This window comes from Hyaloscypha bicolor (genome assembly GCF_002865645.1).
Source record: "Hyaloscypha bicolor E unplaced genomic scaffold K444scaffold_53, whole genome shotgun sequence".
In the NCBI taxonomy this organism is placed as follows: Eukaryota; Fungi; Ascomycota; class Leotiomycetes; order Helotiales; family Hyaloscyphaceae; genus Hyaloscypha; species Hyaloscypha bicolor.
Window position 1 is genome coordinate 76,236 of NW_020194555.1, and position 20,206 is coordinate 96,441.

The 20,206-nt window shown below is 48.5% G+C and overlaps 4 protein-coding genes across 4 annotated transcripts; 2 read left to right on the forward strand and 2 right to left on the reverse strand.

Annotated features, from left to right (window-relative positions):
- Positions 1 to 320: 320 nt before the first annotated feature.
- On the reverse strand, positions 321 to 2,015 carry K444DRAFT_524239 (uncharacterized protein; the record flags this gene model as incomplete). Its single annotated transcript, XM_024874345.1, has 1 exon — positions 321 to 2,015. One exon carries the CDS (start codon positions 2,013 to 2,015, stop codon positions 321 to 323), a length of 1,695 nt encoding a protein of 564 aa, XP_024739101.1.
- A 4,270-nt stretch (positions 2,016 to 6,285) lies between these two features.
- Positions 6,286 to 8,567, forward strand: K444DRAFT_661440 (uncharacterized protein). The gene is made up of 6 exons (XM_024886586.1): positions 6,286 to 6,510; positions 6,586 to 6,599; positions 6,676 to 7,009; positions 7,163 to 7,431; positions 7,494 to 7,615; positions 7,672 to 8,567. The coding sequence occupies exons 1-6, from the start codon at positions 6,390 to 6,392 to the stop codon at positions 8,486 to 8,488; spliced, it is 1,677 nt and encodes a 558-aa protein (XP_024739102.1). The 5' UTR covers positions 6,286 to 6,389; the 3' UTR covers positions 8,489 to 8,567.
- Positions 8,568 to 15,156: 6,589 nt separating this feature from the next.
- K444DRAFT_661441 (uncharacterized protein) lies at positions 15,157 to 17,170 on the forward strand (the record flags this gene model as incomplete). Its single annotated transcript, XM_024886587.1, has 5 exons — positions 15,157 to 15,166; positions 15,226 to 15,876; positions 15,949 to 16,214; positions 16,267 to 16,388; positions 16,438 to 17,170. 5 exons carry the CDS (start codon positions 15,157 to 15,159, stop codon positions 17,168 to 17,170), a joined length of 1,782 nt encoding a protein of 593 aa, XP_024739103.1.
- A 1,822-nt stretch (positions 17,171 to 18,992) lies between these two features.
- Positions 18,993 to 20,002, reverse strand: K444DRAFT_627167 (NADP-dependent alcohol dehydrogenase; the record flags this gene model as incomplete). The annotated part of the gene is made up of 3 exons (XM_024882768.1): positions 18,993 to 19,241; positions 19,272 to 19,694; positions 19,757 to 20,002. 3 exons carry the CDS (start codon positions 20,000 to 20,002, stop codon positions 18,993 to 18,995), a joined length of 918 nt encoding a protein of 305 aa, XP_024739104.1.
- Between the last annotated feature and the right edge of the window lie 204 nt (positions 20,003 to 20,206).

Sequence of the window (20,206 nt, forward strand, 5' to 3'; positions counted from 1 at the left end):
GTAAAATCAGATTGTGACCCGTAGAGTCGATCCAATGTCTTTGCATGCAGGATGTTGCCCCATTTTGATTGTGCGTACCAATTCGCAGTGCCAGAGGCGGAGACTTTGGCTGTAGCGAGGAGAAGAGGTAGGAGATGGTGGGTTATGAGCAAATACGGGAGAGCGCCCTTGACCGCACCGTTCAGGCAAGAGGGTGGTATCATAATCGACGCCAAACTGCAACGCCACGTTATGAACAAGCAGTACTATGCAATTCTATGCAGACATCTAATAGCTCCTAAACTCCTCATCACTATCGTCATAACCAACATGCAATCGGTTCAAAGAGCAATCCCACTCTCCCACCATCGTCGTCCCTTATATAACCCAACTCCAATATGCTGCCAGCACCACCAGCTGTCCCCTTCATCACCATATCCTAATCCTCTCAAGATACTGATCGGAATCGGCTCATAAAGCCAGATCCCACCGCGAGCAAAGTCGTCTGTTAACCAGTACCCCGTCTCGAAGAGCCAGCCTATGGTGAATAGTAAATTCCCAGCCTTCCTTACGGACTTTGGCAACCTCTTGATATGATGATGGAAGATGGAGCAGAGAGTGCTTTGAATAAGGATCCCAAGTGCTTGCAGTATGAAAAATATAGTGGCGTGTGTAGGGTGTGTTTCCGGGAGCTGGGAAATAGATCCACCAGAGTGCAGAAACCCCGAGATCCCGAACGCAAAGAAGATAGCTGAGATCTTTGCCGTTGTGGATTTAGGGGAGAAGTATCCCTCTCGGATGAAGTAATTTGTTGGCGCAGAAAAGGCAAAGCGAAAGGTCTGGTGCCACCAACTCCCCCACAGCCCATTGAGACCTTTGGTCAAGATATTGGAGAAAGAGCCCCATGTTGAGGGGTAGTACCAGGATTCAGCACGGAGACCGAAGACGCGGGGGCCGAAAAGGAGCGAAATTAAGAGAGGGGCGATGTAAAAGACCATTTCGAGGGAGATGATGATTGGGATGGAGGATATGAGTTGGCGTAGGAAGCGGAGGGCCATGGGTGAGAGGCCTTGGAGGTGTGGAGGCAAGGCGTAGGCGTTGGGGCCGAAGGTATAGTAGGGGTCGGTTTTCATGACGACTTTTAGCATGTCGAGAGCGAGGTAGCCGAGTATGAAGCGTGGGACTCGAGAGAAGAACAGTTCGCGGCGGGTGTTGAATCTGCGGAGGCCGATGGAGGAGACTCCTGTCCAGGAGGCAGCGTCGATATTCTCTCCCAATTGTGTTTTGACGTGTGGAGGGAGAGCGGGGAGAGGTGGGATTGCCCAGTTCCAGCCTGGCCCTCTGAAGTTGACCAGGAGGTCGATGACCCAGGGGAAGCGTTCTCGGAGGGTGGAAGGGTAGGATTGCCAGTAATATTCCACGCCCGCCTCCCCTCCGCTGGCAGATATCGAAGCTAAGGCGTTGGCAGCCTCCTTCGCTGAGATATGCCCATTGCCTTGCTCTTCTTTGGCATGTCCGTTTGCTTGTGTCCTCTTTCTGATCTCCGCATCTCCATTCTGAACCGAAATTCCAGAGCGGTTTCCCATATTGCCCCCAGCACTTCCATTCGTCACTCCATTGTGTTCAATTTTCGGAGCGACCTTCCTCCTCTGAACTCTCTTCGCATCCCGCTGTGGATTCATCCACACCAGCCAAGTGAAAGCCCACACCACACCCCAAGCACTTATCAGTCCCGTTGCAAAGCCCGTCGCCATACTCACACTTGTCGCATCCTCCAATGTCTTCCACTGCCAGGCACAAATCACCGCTAGCACTACCCATCTTGCCTCATAGATAACCCGATTGTTCGTGTGCGGAATGAGGAGGTAGATAACGAGGAGGAACATGCCGTACAGATGGTATGGCAACACAAACGGTCGGAGAGAGCCTTCTGCAATGCGGGCGTTGAAGGCCGTCCGGTAAGCAGCCATCACCTCTCTCGAGGAGGGCGCCGGGCCCGTCGCGGTGAGGTGTGGGAAGAGCCTTTCCTGCGGCATGGTTGCGAGTTGTCCTTCAGATGGACTATGGGAGAGGAAGTAGAATCGGAGAAAGGGAGGACAAGAGCTTGTCCTCCATGGCAGGCGCGACGGGAACGGTGGACTGGTGGTGTTTTGGTGAGGTAGGGCTGACTGGTGTGCTGTCCGGGTCCAAGGCAGGAAAATAAAGAAATGGAAGACGCGTTGCAGCTGATGACGTCAGAATCTAATTTTATTTGAGACAGAAGGTTCAAACCGCTATCAACAATTGAGTTTCGTTGTAATTCGAACATCTTGAGAGTCTTTATTTGTCTTTTTATGTTCCTGTCGTACCATGTGTAACTTGCAATACCGAGGTGGTAAAGACGAAAAATCGAGACTTGCATCAAAAGTGGCACGACTCGCATCGGACCACCCACCCTACTCCCTGTAAACCAGTGTTCTGCATCCCACCATTACGGTTCAAGCTAGATTGAGATCTACACCGATCGAGCATTTCTCTGCAGCCGAGTCTTTGGCTTGTTTCTATTACTAATCGCCCTCAATTTCAAAACTGGTGGTTGCCTGGTCACTTTGCCTCCCCTTGCTCGTTTCACGCTTCCGATATGTGCTTCTCAGTCACAGCTATCAGATCCCGTGTATATGAAAGCAAGTGCCTTATTTCTTTCCTATCTACGCAGATTCGCCTGTTGCAAAAGTGCAATGCCTGCAAACAGTAACAACGGCCGGTGAATAATCAATACAAACCTGAAGATCAGCTCCCTTGTATCTTCAGCTCAGGGGCAAGGGCCCTGAACCTCTTCTGCTAATCAGTTCTCTCTGCTTTCAATTCTAATCCAATAATATCAAGTATTCAAGAGGAAGATGGATGATCTCAGCTCGGGAGCCAGCGTCCTCGCCGTCGTTACCAATGCAGTCCAGCTTGCAGACAACATCAAAGCATTCAAGCAATCTCTTGAAGAGATTAAGACTACTCTTCTACTTGCCTGGCAATCTTCACCGGACCGGAATAAGTGGCGCTTAATTCGATCATATTTGTTAACTTTGCTAAGTTCTTCACTTCATTAATGTCTCTACGAATACAGACAAATGCTAGTCAGCGTCACAGAAAATGTTGCTTCTCCACTTTTGCAACCTACCAGCCCAACAGCCCACACATCTACAATAACATCAATATCGCTTCAGTCCGCCCTCGAGACCAGCATGAGAAAGGTGATCCCGGACGTACTCAACAATTTGTCACAAGAAAATAGCTTCTCCATGGGAATAGACTCGTGGGGACACGTCAAGAGTTATCATAAGCCCGGACAGAAGTCAGTGTCGATTCGAGATCCACACCGGATGAGCAGGACACCAATCGCGAAGTCTGTGGAGGCAAAAAGTACGATCTTCGGTTCGGTTCGGCTGCATACCTGATGATGCAGGATTGAACGGAAAACGCTACGAGGATGTACAAACAGAACCGCAGAGAAGGAAGAAATTGTATCCTGAGTCACAGTCAGATCGGCACCATGGGTAGCCGCAGCAGGTCTCAAATACGGCGTCCACATGACGAGTACGTCCTAGAAGCACACTCTTCAAACATTGAGACCCGTACCAAAAGATGCCGAGATATTCAAGAATGTCCAGCGGGACAATGAGGAGGCTGTGTGGGAGCTGATTAGCGACAGGAAAGCATCGATCTAGGATATGAATGATGAGGAGAGAACCCGCCTGATGGTATGTTCGGACTTCCCGCCCAAACATAGGAATGCTCACAGAGACTACGGCGCTAGATCACAGCCGCTACCTGATATAGGGCTCTGCAGACGCCTTCTCGAAGCAAGCTCAGATCCAAACCTCACGGATAATTGGAACTGGTGAGAGCTTCCTCCTTGGTATACTTGTCCTAACGTCGCTCACTCGATCAGAACTCCACTCGGAATGCAAATCCATTTCTGGGAGAAGCCCTCTATCGACGCTGTTCGATTCTGGCTCGGTGTAATGGATATCGATGAGTGAGAACTGCTGCACATACTTTGAGATTTTGCCATCTCCGCTCGAAAGGCTGACATCTTCGGCAGGATGGTGTCGTCTTTCGTCTGGCTCTGGAATCTCCTTCAGCTGAAACCCGACATAGAGAGATACGAAGCTCTAGTGTATCACATGTCATACCGCGCCCTACCAGTTGAGAATAAAATCGACAATGGCTTTCTCGCATACGTCGTAGACCTGTTTTGCGATAAGCTCGACTCGATTCCCGACGAAGGGAGATATACCGCCCTGTTCCTGTGCATCCAAATGGAACTCTATCCCTCTGCTCTGCTCTGCTCTTGACCGAAAAAGGGGCGGACTTACATGATTCAGGCTATGACCACGAGGTGCTTCCTCGGTCGAATAATCACCGGCACACTATGACGAGTCAGTTCCTACATACAATCGCCTCCCGCTCTCTGCTGACATCTGCGCGGTTCATCAAGTGGCGTGAGCTGCTCGTTAAGGCAGGAATCAACGTGGCAAAGTTCGCAAAGGCGGCCGCTCAGGAAAACCTCTTGGTGGACGGTGGGTGGAGTGAGCGTGCTTTAGGAGAGGTTTTCCAGCTCGATATTAAGGGTCCGCGGGAAAACTTTTTCCGCAATATGATTCAGACTCGGATTGTGGTTGTTATTTTGGTGGTGGCTGTCGGTATCTGGTTGAGGTCTCTTGGATGGAGATTGAGCGGGTCAGGAAGGACAAGGACTTCGCCGCAATGGAGAACGAGAGAGATGTTGAGTGGATTTGTGTGAAGTGTTGGCACAGATACAGAATAACTTCTCGCTGATTCCGGGAGGCTGACCAAGGGAGTTTTGCACGCTGCGGGGGAGGACTCCCACTTTCTGCTGTCATTTTGAAGACTTCGGGTCCAGGACTGCGAGTTCGTATGTTCTCCTATGGGAGTGCGCGTGAGGCTTTTGCGTGGTGAAAGAGATGAAAATTCCCAAGATCTGCTTCATTTCAAAGTTTGAAAATCTTTAAAGTTTCGATGATTTGAGGTTAGGACTGACGGCTCGTACATTCTCCAATGGGTGTGTGCGGAAGACATTTGATGAGAATTCCCACTTCTTGTCATAATACGTTGAGGACGTTGGTGTGGCTAAGTCTGAGGGGCAGGGGCCGGGTAGGCACTCGACATCTTCAAATATTTGGTATGCACAAGGCGGGAACAGAAGTTTGGCTGACAACGAACCAGCATGGCATCAGCGCATTCGAGCAGGTGCAAGTTGTGATGTCAAATCTGGCAGGGCCATGCGTTATCCAATGGGGGATCTTCTATTGTGTTGCGGCTCACTAGTTCAGCCTTTCAGGGATCTGAGGAGAAGTCAGGTCAGGCATTCTCCCTTTCTTCCCGTAACGCCCACAGGTACCTCGGCGTCTCGTTATCGAATAGGAGGCGGCAATCAATTCCCCGCCTTGTTTGGAGAAGTAAATGAGGAGCATGGGCTCGTATATGGCTATTGTGGCGGAGCCTTCCCACCTTCTGCGCTCTGTTTAAAGTTGTGGTGCCAAATCTTGTGGGGCTTCCCGTTATCCAACGCGAGATCTTTTGCCGTATTAACGGGGGTTGAGTTTCAGGGATCTGAGGAATATTCCAAGTCTCTGCGTTCCGTTTAAAGTTGTGGGGTCCAGATTTGTCCCAGCCTCTTATCCTGCATCTGGAAGATGCTGTGCCGCTTGAGATTCAGGGATCTGGTGAGTGTTTCCTGCTCTCCGCCTTCCTTTTGTAGCTGTGGGGCCCAAGCATACTCAGATCTACTCCGCTTCTGGCGTCCTATCCAATGGGGTACGATTTCGTATTTGAGTAGAGGGGGAGAGCGGGACCAGATCACGTTCGGCTCCACGAGACGAAGTTCCTCAGCCCTACAGGGCCCCTTTCTCGCTTGTCGTATAGCAACCATTACCAGTCCAGCATTATCGCCCTTCCCGTCTACTGGGCAATACCCCTGAACGTCACGGCCCAGAACCAATTCCGGGAATCCGCCGCCTTATCACTGCAACTGGCTCGGCGGAATTATATTCTCAACGGTCAAACACTGTTCTATTCCAGTGATCGTTATCTATTTCAAGGCTAAGTCATTCTTTAAATACCCAGGTACAAAGGTTGTGATTGTTCAGCTGCAGCTTAGGTAAGAACGTGGCTGGTTTCTTTTCCTGGCACCACCTTGAAGCGCTCTTGGCAGCGAATCATTGGCTAGGCCTATATGCAGGTTATTAACAGAACGCAGACTACCTGCCCGGCTGAGAATTCTGCAAAGTAGATAACAGGATCGTGGGCGCTCCTGTTTTGGGTCATTGCTGGCTTATTTGGTCTTGTGGAGTTTTGTCAGGCAAACGGCTCTTGTGCAACATACAGTCAATGTGGGGTTTTATCTTCGACTCATGCGCAAGTTACATCCTCCCCACCGAGGAAGAGGAAAAGCCGGTGACGCTACGAAAAAGCCGCTCGGAACAGAGCTCGTTCCGGTAACGCAACTTGAATGGGTTGAAGAAGATCCAAACTGTAAGTGTTCAATTTTCTCAATTGGCTCTAAATTACCATGTAGCGTCGGCTAACAGAACTTTCGATTATTTGCAGCTGGCTCCCGGTTGGTGCGTTACACTATTTCCACAAGCCTCGAAGAAATAATTCTCTCAAGCAAGAGATGCTAATACGCACTGCCTGTAGGGCCTGCAATTCGTGGCCGAGACAGGTGTTTCTAGACCGCATGGCAGCTTCCGCGACCTGATCCGCTCAAAAGCGAGACGGAAGGGAAAGAAGCAAGGAGAAGATGCCCAGGCTGCATTGAAGAGCTCCAATAGTTGCTTTGCAAGTAGCATGGATACGGATTCAGAAAGATCCAGAACGACAACTCCGACGTCAAGTGGTCTTGTCACTCCGAAAACTCCGCTAAAGACTCCGCAGGCACTCTTATGGCCTGGACTTGAAAATAGTCTGATCGATCCTTTCTTAACATTACCTATTAGCGAGATTGGAGGAACACAGTTTCTGATACATAATTGTAAGTTCCGTCTTTCAGCCGGAGTACTATCCCTCATGAACGGTCCTCTTCGGCTGTGGCGTTCACAAGCCCATTTGAATGAATTTCATCCGAAAGCTGGTGGCTTTCTTCTCACAACTTTCGGGGTTGTCCAACTTTCTAACATCCTCACAGACTTCTCTATCTTCAAATCGAGTTATGCACCACTCTTCCGAAAGGAAGACCTCTTAAGCTTCGCCCTATCTGATGCCGCCTCACTTCATGCATTACTCGTCCATTCAGCACTGAATCTACGAGGGATAGAACAGCTTAAGCAAGATCCGGACATGTTATACCATCAAGGCGAGACTATACGCTTGATCAATGACCGGCTTAGAGATCCTGAGCAGCAAGTTGCTTCCGATGCGACTATCTTCACTGTTGCAAACATGACACATCTAGAGGTTTGTTTCCTCAGCCATCATCTTCACCTAAGTTGCGAAAGCTGACTTTTCGTTTATTAAAGATCTTATCAGGAGAATTAAATGGTATCAAGATTCATATGGACGGACTAGAAGCACTCGTCAAGAGTAGAGGTGGTATACAGGGTCTAGAATCTCACCCATTGACGAGGAAAGTCACAATGTGGTGAGCAAGCAAATATGTCTCTACCCTTGAAGACACAGTACTGAAATCGCATATAGGACAGATACAGTAGCGGCCGTTGCACTCGATGCCCCGCCGCGCTTCACACTCATGGAGCTCTGGCCTCCCTCACCACCACCACCCGAACCCAGTTACAGCCCCATCGCCCACTGCTACAAAACCAAACTATCCGAAGTGACCGGCCTCCCCTCACTCACCGAAGAAACAATTTCCACCCACCTCGCCCTGCGTGCCATTACAGCACTAAAAGACACCATCTGCTTCTGCCCCAACGCTTCGCAGGGGCCACTAGACTTCGAAACCAGCGCCCATACAATCGAGTCCCTCGAACGTCGCTGTCTCTCCATCATTCAATCCCCGCTGCTTGAACCATACTCCCTCACCCCCATTCACACCATCTACTCCCTCTTCGGCCGCGCCTCCTTGATCCACATCATGATCTTCATGCGGGAATCCGCTCGTCGCCTCCCCTTCGCTCGCATCCTCTCAAACCGAATCCGAGATTCCTTAGAAGGTGTCGATCTAAGTGTATTTCAGATCCAGTATCCAGAGTTACTGATGTGGGTGTTGGTTATGGGGGGTCTTGGGGGCGCGGGGACGGAAAATCAGATGTGGTTTGCAGGACTGCTGGCGCGGGCTGCGAGAGCGGTGGGCGTGGTGGGAGTGAGTGACGTGGAAATGGTGTGTAGGGAGTGGCTTTGGACGAGGCTGTATGCGGATGAGGTTACTGAGGGATTTTGGGCAGATTTTGAGGTTGCGCAGGGGATGGAGAGCGCTACAGAAGAGGGAGAGGGAGATTGGAAGGGAATGGAGCTTGATGAGGGCCCGTTTGAGTATAGATTTTCCGCACGATAGGTTTAGAAAGCGTGATTGTATTGCATTGTACCATGAGGTGTCTAGATATCCAATTGAAAAATGTTTCGTCTGAGCGGCGGGTTGCAGTAAGTTACCCTGTTACCCCATTGCCAGAATCCAGTTATCACTTTACTAATAACGCCGCAGTAACTAAGTCACCATTCCAACTCTCTCCCTTGACGAGAAGCTTCGGAAAACATAACGTTTTGAATGCCAACTCCTCTAACCTTAAGAATCACAAGAGATATTTGTATGAAACTGTTGTTCCCCCCTACAGGAGAAGATAACGTCTAAAAGTCGGTGCAGTTTGGTCGACACGAACTGGTTCTGCCATGCCAATAGTCGAACATGGAGAATAAACCGAGGCGTTGGTGATGCCCTAAAGCTAAAGGAAGAGAAGGGCGGAAAAGAGGCGTCCGGAGAACCGAAAATAATTACGGAAGGCTTGTTGGAATGTTGGCGTCGCAGTGGAGTGGCACAATCGGTCTTCAGTTTTCGGTTGATGCCATATGAGCTGATTCGAATCCTTCTCAGACATATATCAACGTCCAATATCTGCTAAAAGTTAGCACCAGAAACAACAAGTCACGAAAAAGAAACAGTCTGAAGAGACGGGGAGCTTACACGGGTCTCCGGGTTGTGGAGGTGATGGAGTGGGAGGTGGCTTGGGTGGATTCTGTGGCATATTTGGGAAAGTGCTTGGAATACTAGAAGTCGAACTGGGGTCCGGGACACTTTAAGACAGTACAGATCGAAGAGCGGTCGGATATGGAGGTATGCCAAAACGAAGAAAGTGTAAAGAGGCCCTCGGGGTGGCGAGTCTGACTGCAGTGGCAAATTCGTAAGAGAAATAAGAGGATCAGTGCACCAGAGCGAGTCCATGACAAGACTCTTAGTGAAACTTTGCAGAGATGGCAAAGACTGAAAGTCAGCGAGAGAAAGGGCCTGTGAAAGCTAACTTATGTCTAGCTTTGGCATTTTTGGTGTGCGCGCACACTTGCTTTTTGACGACGTGCACGCATGCTGCACGCACCAACATTCTATCATGGAATCGATGAGGACAGGAAGAAGGAACTAGGAAACTTAGGACCACAGTTTGATCATCGACAAGATCCTATGTAAAGATTTCTAGTAATATTGTGCTCGGCTCGCAGGTACGTGACGGCGCCGCCTGAGTGACCTATCTTGGCAAGTCAAGGTGAGAAACATTCGTTTGCTCCTTGCTTACCGCTCTTGGTCTTCTGGAGTCTGGAGATGTCATCGTTTACGAGAGGAACGCATTGAAGTCAGCCAGAGCTAGCACCTGCAGATAGTCGCTTGGGAGGGCTTTGCCTGTTTTTAATTTACTTTCATCAACTTCTTTCTAATCACGGCAAACAGATTGGTTATGCGCCTGCTTTTAACTCCGTGTGCACTGGAAGTGTAAATGCACGCTATTCTACTTTGGGAGCTCCACCCGGGGGAGGTTTTCTTTCCATTGGTTCGGTCGGTGTTGAGCTTATCAGCAATTGCTGCTCATCTGTCAAAGTCAAGGGTGGTGCCCGGAGCCGCTTTCTGAGGCGACTGCGCCCTTTCTAGGGGTGGGGGCGGCATACAGTATGTAAGGATTTTGGAACACTAATAATATTTATGTAAATTTATGAGGTTTAGACCAATATTATATAACAAATAGAGCTATTTTTAGGAGGGGGATTCGATTCGCAAAAATTCGCAAAAATTTTTAGATAGAAAATACGATTTGATCTAGTTCGTCGAATACGAATTATTCGACTATTCGAGCGGAGCCCACTGATTCGCTGAGCCTCCACGGACTGGGACGGGCGTTGCCAGCACTATTAGAAATTAGACCAAGACAACGTTAAGGGCCGAAGGTCACGGCAGACTCGTTCTTTATATTTGTTTAAAAGGATGGCAAGTTGATTCCCTTTTGGAAGGTCGCGCAGAGCTAGTTATTTATGGTTACCACGTAGGTAAGGCTAGACGCCTATGATTTTGCTCACTGATTTCTTGCCTGTTGCTAATCTTCCTTTCCTCGCCTTTATTGCGATGGAAGCTACTCTTTCTTCCGAAACCCTCCTTCCATTCGTTCTGTCATCGGCGTTCTACGAATTTTGATTCTTCTTTCTCGGCATAACCTCTTCCTGATTTAAATATCAAGAGTAATTCAACTCGACGGGGAAGGTTGACTGACATTAATAGTTGGAAGCGATTGCGGGTTGTGTGACAAATACCAATCCAACGGGCTCTCGATCTTCGGTGTCTTCGACCTTCGTACCCTCTTTCGAATGCCGCCAACTCGGGCATTACGACAAGCATTCTTTATACATTTGCCCTTGCGCCATTGAAACGGTAGCCCGGGAGAAACTTTTGAAACACCATGTTGGCAGCATTTGATTTCTTCTATTTCAATCAACCGCTGTTTGCAGCCTGCGATGTCAACGAATGAACCACACAATGCAATATTGACAGGCCCCAACACAACCTCAGCTAACGAGTTGGTGATAAGCATTGATGAGTTTCTCGGGAATGGTCTGGACAAGGAGGAGTGGAAGAACGTCCTTGAAGCCATGGGATGGGAACACAACACCAATATACGGATACGATTGTCCACCAGGAGTTTGAATATTACATACCTGAAATCAAACGGCGGTTGGCAGAGCCAAACATTGCTCAAGACTTAAGCAAAAGAAATCCTCGCACGAAAATTTTCAAGCGAATCAGGGGCTAGAAATGGGTCAAGGGAGCTCCTGACGAGAAAGCAGAACGGAGACGGAATCGGATGCTGCATGTCACAGTTGCCTAGTAAGTCCCTGCTTCGTTCTCTGTTTAGTCAACAGAGGGATATTTTTGGCTAACCGCTGCGCCTTAAGACCTCGCGTTTTTCAGGTTAAGATCAAGGGATATTTCGACGGAACAGCTTCCGTATCTCATCTATCTGGCTCAAAATTCGATGGCGGCTCCACCGGAAACCCGTCAACTCCAGGCGGAACTTGGGAAGCCTTCTACTGTCGGACATCGGTTTCAACAGCAGCTCTAAACAACCGCTATGGGTATGGAGAAATGGTACCCAATTGATGTCATCCAAATGCGTCTTTCTAGAATTCTCACATCCGCAATCCTGTGTATACTTTTGGTAACAATGGCACTTCCCCTGAGCTCAACGCCAATGGCCAGCTCCTGTGGACTCCCACACGGGCAAAGGGGATGCAGCATATGCCTATCGACAGACAGAAGCTACTGCTCGGTCTTTCCCATTCACTGAGGCCGGTACCCAGGACTCATTGGACTGCCTTCATCTGCCGTCGGGAATTTCTGGGCCTCAAGAGTCTCCAAGTTCCCTCGTTCAGGAAGATGCCACAACTGGTGCGTCTTCCGTTGTTAGACTTCTTTCTTGGGCCCTGTTCCTTACTAACTCCTGTTTTGTCTCACAAGTTGCAAGCTAGGCCGATCGTGGTGATAACGAATGAAAACAGGGCGGGAGGCGATAACCTTCGATGTCCCGTACGAAAGCGGGCTTAACCCTACTGTTTTGCCGCTGCAACCCTAGCCTTCGGCGAGTTTCGATCCAGCAAACAGGTTGAGAGTAGCTCAACAAGGCTACTATCAACGCCATTTTGAGTCTAACCTCCACGGAGCTGTTGCCCAATCAGTTCCTGGCGGATCTGCACACCACAGTAGCTGAACTCATTTTCTTCCAAAGAAAATATCAGTAAGCAGGGAATGCATATTCTTCTTCCACAGTTAATTCAAATTATACATCGCCATTCCATTCTGGTCCCGATGCTACTCACGAGCCTCTGACCAAGAACCACGAGATTTTAATCCATCAACCGATTGACAACCACTCATCACCTGTGAACGATACAGTAATGGAAAATGGAGATATATAAGGCGAGACAGTGACATTACTCAAACTAGTCTAGGAGCAGAGAGAGCAACTCAGAGTGCGCGATGCCGAAAATCTCGAATTGAGGGATAGCATCAAGCAACTGTAGGCCTTACAGATTTCAAATAAACTGCAGATTGAAAGAATTGATCAAAATAATAAACTCGCGGATCAGCCTCTTTAGCAAGCCATTGAGGCCTGTCCAACTCAAACCTTGAGACGACATTCCCGCTCGGACCAAGCTTATGCTCTCAGCCTGAGCCGACCGAACCTGTCCTCAAAGGCCATCTCCGGAGATGGAGCATATAAGGTATCTTCTAGCGTAACATACAGTCGGAACAAGAGTGCGTTGTCTTCCTCCGCCGGGACGGAGCCGGAAGCTGAGCCCTACTATCGCTTAAGCTGTCCCCTACTATCAATCAGCGCAAATATCTTTGTATTTTCTATAGTAGTAATTAGCTTCTTGCATATGCTCGACCTTAAGATATAATAAATGCCTAATTTACTAAAGGAATACTACCCCTCTCTTCTGTCTAACTCCTTCCTCCTCGACCTCCACCTAACGGCCCGCCAGGCATGCTCCTAGCATATGCTCGGCATATACTAGTCCTAGCTAGCAGGGCCTTCACGCTCTAATATATCCCAATGCGGGGGCTCTCACCGCCCCCTAATCCCCGGGACTAACCCGAATCCTAAACCCCTAGCCCTAAGCCCCCTCGCAAGCTCGGGAATAACACCAACCCTCCCAGCTCGCGCATAAGGAGAGCGTATGCTGAAATATAGTAGGGGACAGCTTGGGCGATAGTAGGGATCAGCTAAAACCCTGCCGGGACGGCCACTACCTCAATTCCGGCAGCTGGAAACCCCGAAGAGGCCAGAAGGCGGATTGGTGAATTGGAAGGCAAAGTGCAGTGCATAGTAAAGACCCCGATGGACAATCCAAATACCAACTATGGTGCGAGGCTTGACGAGATGAATCCAAACTGCGGACGGCGAAGGAGAACGAAGACTTCGTGGGACGTGACTCTGGAATCGTGTTGGGTGACAGTTCGAGAACATCACTTACCCACTGAGATCCAATATTTCGCCTCTCTGATACCGAATGAGTAACACGAACAGAGTTGTAATCTGGTTTGGATTAGTTGTCTGTGGATTAACACTCTCTAGGATGGACGGGAGGGCGACGTCTTAGCATGTGGGTTCCTGTACTGGTTCTGAAGCTAAACAACGAATTTTGAAGTAGCCATCCTTCTTCCTAAATTGGCACAAACGACTTGATGGGTTGATCAAGTTTTGGAGGTATATTCACTGACCAGGGCTGGGTACCGGTCTTCCATATTCCTCACAAGAACCTGAATTCGTATCATTTTTTCGATTCCTTCAAGGTCGTATAGTGTGTTGTATATCTCTTAAACCATTTCACTATTTTTTGAAGGTACCTCGGTTAGTAGAACATGGTTTCGTGTGAGAAAAATTTCGTAGAAGTTCCGAAAAGCCTAGAAATGGGGGTTTGGGGGGTTGGGGGTCACGTATAGCTATTCGCTAAAATAGGGGCCTCGCATCAAATCCTGGCGAGCCTAAGGCCACCCTACCCTCTCAGGTATCTTCGATCCAATTAAAAACGGCCTGCGCAGGAGGCCTCTTCTGAGAAAGGTGTCGCGAGAAAGTTTTGCCGTTTTTGCCGTTTTGGGACAACGCACCAAACTCGAATAATACCGATAATAACGGATCATAACTGCAACTCTCTTGATTAAAAGACTCTAAGCCCTTCATTGTTCTCCTTTAAACTACTTCAGAATTTTCCAAATTTCAATGAATAATGGACATATATACATACCTCTTCTTCCTTTTCGCCTCCCAAGGTCCACTTGACAGTCAACTCGAGAATCGGGAAGGGACGAAGCACCGATTCCTGGAAGTCGGCATGGAAATTCAAGACTCTACATGCGCTGGATTACAACGACTGTGGACCTAAATGTCAGTTCTCAAACAGGCAATCGCCTCTTCAGCGGCGACCAGGCAACGCTGAACCAGGCTCAAAACGAAGAGATCCAGTTGGGGTTGCGATACCTTTCTCATTCCAATTCCCATTGGATATCTAGAGATCGATGGCGATTGAATTTGGGGGGGGGGATAACCTTTCAGCCTTTCGGCATTGCGGTGATCAGTAATCGCAAACCTCGGGCCTCTTCAACCTACTGAAGCATATAGCTGACAAAAAGACTTGCTGTTTGTCTGATCTCAAGCAATGGGTATGCAAATGGATATCTGCCACAGGGAAACCCCATTTACCCGGCAAACTGTGGTCGAATTATCAACAGCTTTCCCTTGACAAATCATCAGCTGCGACGCCCGACACCAGATCCAAACCACGCTAGACAGACTTGCCTGGTACTAGATACGAGTTATGGTAGAAGAAGCTCACCAAAGCCAACATCCAGTGGTATACTCAACTCAGGGAGAGGTTTTACCGATCCGAAGGGGGGCGGATGCGCGAACCTCGTTCCGGACTAGAGGCTGCAGTATGCTGAAGTAAGCCACAAGTTACCCATTCTCGAATTGCCTTCTCCAACGACAATGTACCTCCACAGGATTGAAATCCGAGGAAACAATATCAGCATGCAATAGAATGGTATCGTGCTTTCTGACCTGTAATAATAACAGCATCCACCGTACCGAAAGGCAACTTCAGCTTTAAAAAGAGGAGTCTGGGGATTGAGGTTATAACTTATGACCTTCGTGAACATTACTCTCATGGAAAGCTAGAATATCCAGATCAATCATGTCTCAAAGTAAGTCTAGGTTTCTTTTATAGAGGTTATTGCATGGACTAAACAGGGATCGTGTCTAGCTCCAAAAGTCTTGAAGAAAGATGCTTCCCTTAAGGAACTGTCCAAAGGGCTAAGGTCAAGCCCCGAAAACGAGAATGCCGAACAGCCAAGTTTCACAATACCACAATTCATCAACATTACAAATTCTACGGCTCTGGGTGAGTCTGCTCGGACTCAAGTTCGGGCACAAGTCATGAGAGACTATCACCGGAGACGAGTTCAAAGAGCAACCCAGAGCGAGAACCCAATTCAAGACCCTCCACCGAGGCCACCGAGTGCGAAAGCCCAAACGAATAAATTCAGATTTGGAAGAGAAAAAGGTCTTCGACCGTGGGTGCCTGTCAAAGGACCTCCAGGAAAACGAAAACATGCAGGAAGCGGTCGAGGGAAGGCATTGAATCCATACAGGTCTCATGAAGTTCCAAGCGCTTCCTCGGTTAATGGGGGTCAACTTTCCCTGGACTCCACTGTACCTGATCCAGAGTTTGCATCCATGTCCTTCAGTGAAACTGGACCCCCTACAGCTTCTGCTGACAAGTGGCTGTCAAGTCTCGATTTCGCAATACAAACGTCGATTCTTTATCACTCACCTGGGACTGGACTCCTGGACCCGTTTGCTGCAACTTCACTACTTATCACCCCAAGAACACAAGTCCTCATTCATCACTACTGTAAGTTAGACTAGATACTCGCCCTATTTGCCAACTTGAGGTTGATGGTTTGCTTATTTGGCTATTCAACAGTCAGCGATCGCCTCCAATCAGCTTGGCTCATGATGCCTATGAGGAAGATGCTCTTCTCTCTTGCTATTAACGATGCAGCAATGTTTCACTCGTTCCTATGCCATTACGCCGGAAGTTACAATGTGCATTTTCGGACCGGAAACAGGGATGAGGCTCTGTATCATGCCAGCGAAGCGGCAAAGATTGTTAACGAAAGGCTTGCGGACCCGAATCAGGCTTTGACCAATGAGACAGTTGCTACAGTCGCCAATATGGCGGCATTCGAGGTGAGCCTTGTTTAAAGTTCTGGTTTCCATTCGCTGACCCACCTTCACAAAGTCCTCGAATGGATCCGTCGATAGCATGTTGGTTCATGTGGATGGCTTGGAGAGGATGGTTCAAATGCGGGGCGGTATTCAATCTGGTGGATTTCCTATGATAGTCCAACGGATGATTGCATGGTATGTGATAGATTTTCTTCAAAAAATGAGTCTCTAACCCAGCTTCAAGGACGGATTACCACGCAGCAACCGCAATGCTCAAGAGACCTCGCTTCCCCCCTCTCAATATCCCAGAAACAGAGAAGCCCGAAGAATTTTTCTATCCATCCATATCCAACCCCAGTGACCCGTCGAGGTTTCGCCAGGGTGATTCAACAGAGAGAGGCATGCAGGACCATAGTCTTCAGCGATTACTAGCCGGCGTGCGAGACTTATCGAAGATACTCAAAGGGCTTCGAAAACTTACCAATCTACCAGAAGACAACATCTGGTACAGCGATAAGATTTATTACCTCCAGCGTAACATTATTGAGGTCGTGTATTGCCCGAACACTCCCAGGCCTGTGGATCGTTTATGTGCGATGGCTGCGCTCATGTACTGCGGGCATTGTCTCCGCGACGTGCCATTTACTTTCCAGGTCATTGCCAGATCGGTCACTCGATTGAAAGCCGCAATTGTCGAGTATGAAGAAAACCTTTCTTCTGACGCCGATGGAGAGGCGAAAAGGGTGATGTTCTGGATTCTAGGTTTCGGCGGTGTGGCCGCGGAGGGTAAACTTGAGCGAGATTGGTTTGTGGCCAAATTCAGGGCACTTTGTGATGAATTGAATATCAATGACTGGGAGGCGGCCAACGGAGTTCTGAAGGACGTTCTGTGGCAGGCTGAATTGGACGATGCTGCAACTAAACTATGGCTGGAGGCTACCCTGGGCGATTTCTCAAACTTACCACTCGACTCCTAGTGCTCAAAATTTTGGGCTTCTACAATGATGTGGTGTGGTCTCTGAAGTCGCCGACTTACATGGGCTTTTTCAAATTTTAACGAGTTTCAATGGACCATGAGCTTTCATTGCGCCTGCAGGCAAGACAACATCGCCAAGATACATTTGAGGGAGCAATGTCACAACGCAAGATTGCAAGCAGGACATTTTGTGCGGAAATGACGGCCAGGCCGAGTTCATGTTGCGAAATGCGTCGTTCATGCATATCGGAGACCACGAGGGAAATCAGCCGCCTCCTTTGCTTTGTGTAACACAACGGGCCACGAAACGACTGCCGCGCTCTCTCAAAGAGATAAAGTCCTACATGAAATCGCCAATATACCCTTGAATCGAGACTAGCATTCCCCATAGCCACTTGCTCCATTGTTATCCAAACCCCGAAAGCCTAGAGCTAGATAGTAGAAGCCGGCAATTTGTCATATTGCAGGACTTGCTTGTCAGCCATTGTCTCGGGATCGCAGAATATAAGTGGAATCTGTGTTTAGCTGTGTGGGCGGCTGCGTTGCTTTCCCGGGGAACTAACTGCTCTTAAATGTGCTCGTCAACCCTCCCAGGGCGGATTATTCTGAATAATCTGCGCCCCTTCGCCAAACTGCGTAGAAAAAGGTATCTCAATTTTGTTCTAGTTTCTTCATCGACTGTGAGCTCAGCTACAGTTCAACCAGTTCAGCCGGCAGTCAATCGTCTCGTCGTTGATCTGTGAATTATCCGGGAGTTTCGTTTTTGCTTGATGAACCCCAAACCTTTCCAATTCAAGCTAGAATGCCACTCTGAAGTTAACCTTCTTGGGGAAATGGAGCGCGAATCCTGAACACGCTATTTTCCCCTTATTTTTGGCAACAAGAAGGCGAGCAAGACCGTCGTAATCAAGAATTTATTTTCTTCTCTTGGGCACATATTCGGTCCTCTGCAATCGACTTTCGAACACCTCTATTTCCGGGCCGGGGGGAAATGGCTCGAAACTCGCGAGAAGCTGGGCGGGTTAAGGTTTGTTTGGAACTGGCTGGTCGTGGCTTTGTTTTTGGTCATCCCGATCGTGATAATTGCCACAAAATTCCAACATATCAGTAGCCAGAGTGTCTCAGCACTTGGACTAGCAATTTGGCTCGAACTGTCTTGGGTCGCGGTGTGGATAACACATCTGGTTTCATAGGCCTTCGGTTGGCTTTTTGAACGGCTGTGCCAAAAGGACATCTTCGATATTGAAAACTATGATTGTCTCGCCAGGAAACTCAAGTTCCCTTTACTGTTTGTGCTCTGGTCCATTAGCTCTTGGGCATTTGTACCCCATATGTGTTCCTATACACATCAACACTGTACAGGCCATTGGCTTACCGTTTTCGAAAGAGTCTTCGCTGCAACAATTGTCGTTTCCGTAGTCTGGTTCAGCAAAGCCTTGCTGCTCAAATTTCTCTACATAGACCGCTATGCAAACCACGGGAGAAAAGCAGGATGTTCTTGAGCAGGGGCTTCACAGCATCCCCTTTTCGGCGATACCCCCACATAATCATGAGAAAACATACTCGAACACGGATACGCCGAATTTGAGTTGATGAGTGCGAATGCTTAGCGCTTATGCTATTTGCTTTAATGCCAGTACTCGAAGCTCCAAATCGAGCGTACTTATATTATGGCAGCTAAATAGGGGCAGAAATACATACGTGGGAAACGATTTAGAGTATAAAGCTCTAGATCAGCACTTCAAGAGAATGCAAACTTCGGAGTTAAGATATACTAACATTTGAATATTCCTGCGTATCTCTAAAATCATTTGTTCTACCTTTCAAGCTTTAGCAAGCAGGACCCGCCTGTATCTCATTGTACCCTTCTCCAATTTGTCCAATGCGTCCTCAATCCCCTCTCCCGTAAGTGGAAATTTCTCAGAAACAGGCTTGATGTTATGTAGCGCCATAAATACCAACAACTTATCATAAGCATCATGCTGTCCATTCGTCGAATAAACATTATTGATACTCTTCATAAAAAACGGCATATGAGGCACCGAAAGCTTGCTCGCCATATCACTGGGAATCTACAGTGGGAAAACAGTCGCTTTGCCAACCAAGATCGGTGTGAACAATTCCCAAGGAATGTGAACGTTGGTGCAAACGAGCAATTTGTCGAGTTGTCTTGCAACCTTGAGACGTTCTCCTACAGGGAGATTCGTATTGACGAAGTGATGTGCTCCAAGTGTCAAAGAATCGGCTTTCTTGCTCTCGGTTGCAGAGAATGCTGTAACTTCACACTCCATTTTGTTTGCGAACTGGATGGCAAAATGACCAAGCCCACCGATCCCGACTATGCCAACGTGATCCGTTGGCTTGAGATCGTAACCAATTAGGTCATTCCAAACAGTCCATCCGCCACATAGGAGTGGTGCTGCATCTTCAGATTTCATCTCGTCTGGAATCCTGTACACGAAACGGAAATCCCAGACACCACCGGTGGAGAAAGAGCCTTGATCAAAGCCTGTCTGACCGTATCGCTTAGGCAAGCGTTCACACATTGCTATGTAGCCTGTTTGGCAGGAAGGGAGGTGCCACGAACCCATCCCCATGCGACTCTATCTCCGACTTTGTGGTTTGTCACTTCAGGACCAACTTGAGTGATCACACCAGCTCCTTCGTGCCCCATTCCAATCTCTTCATGATGGCAATGGACACCCGTTCCGCAGACGCCCGAGTGTGTGGTCTTTACGAAAACTTGATGGCCAGTGAGTGCTGGTCCGGTAACTGTCTTAGCAACGACAGGGCCACTGAGAGTGCCGGTCCAAGTCTTGAAGCTGAGCGACATATCAGATCTATGTCGAGTTTAAATTTCCGAGGAGAGGAATGTTGATTAGAAGCTAGCAGAGAAGCTGCTGGAGATTAGGAAGAGCAGAGATGATGGAGGTGAAATTCGGAGAGAGGTCTTTGACTTCATTTTATATACTTCTACGTCTGGAATAAGTGAGGCAAATGGGAATATAGGTGGCAAAGCGCAGAATTTTGTCATCCG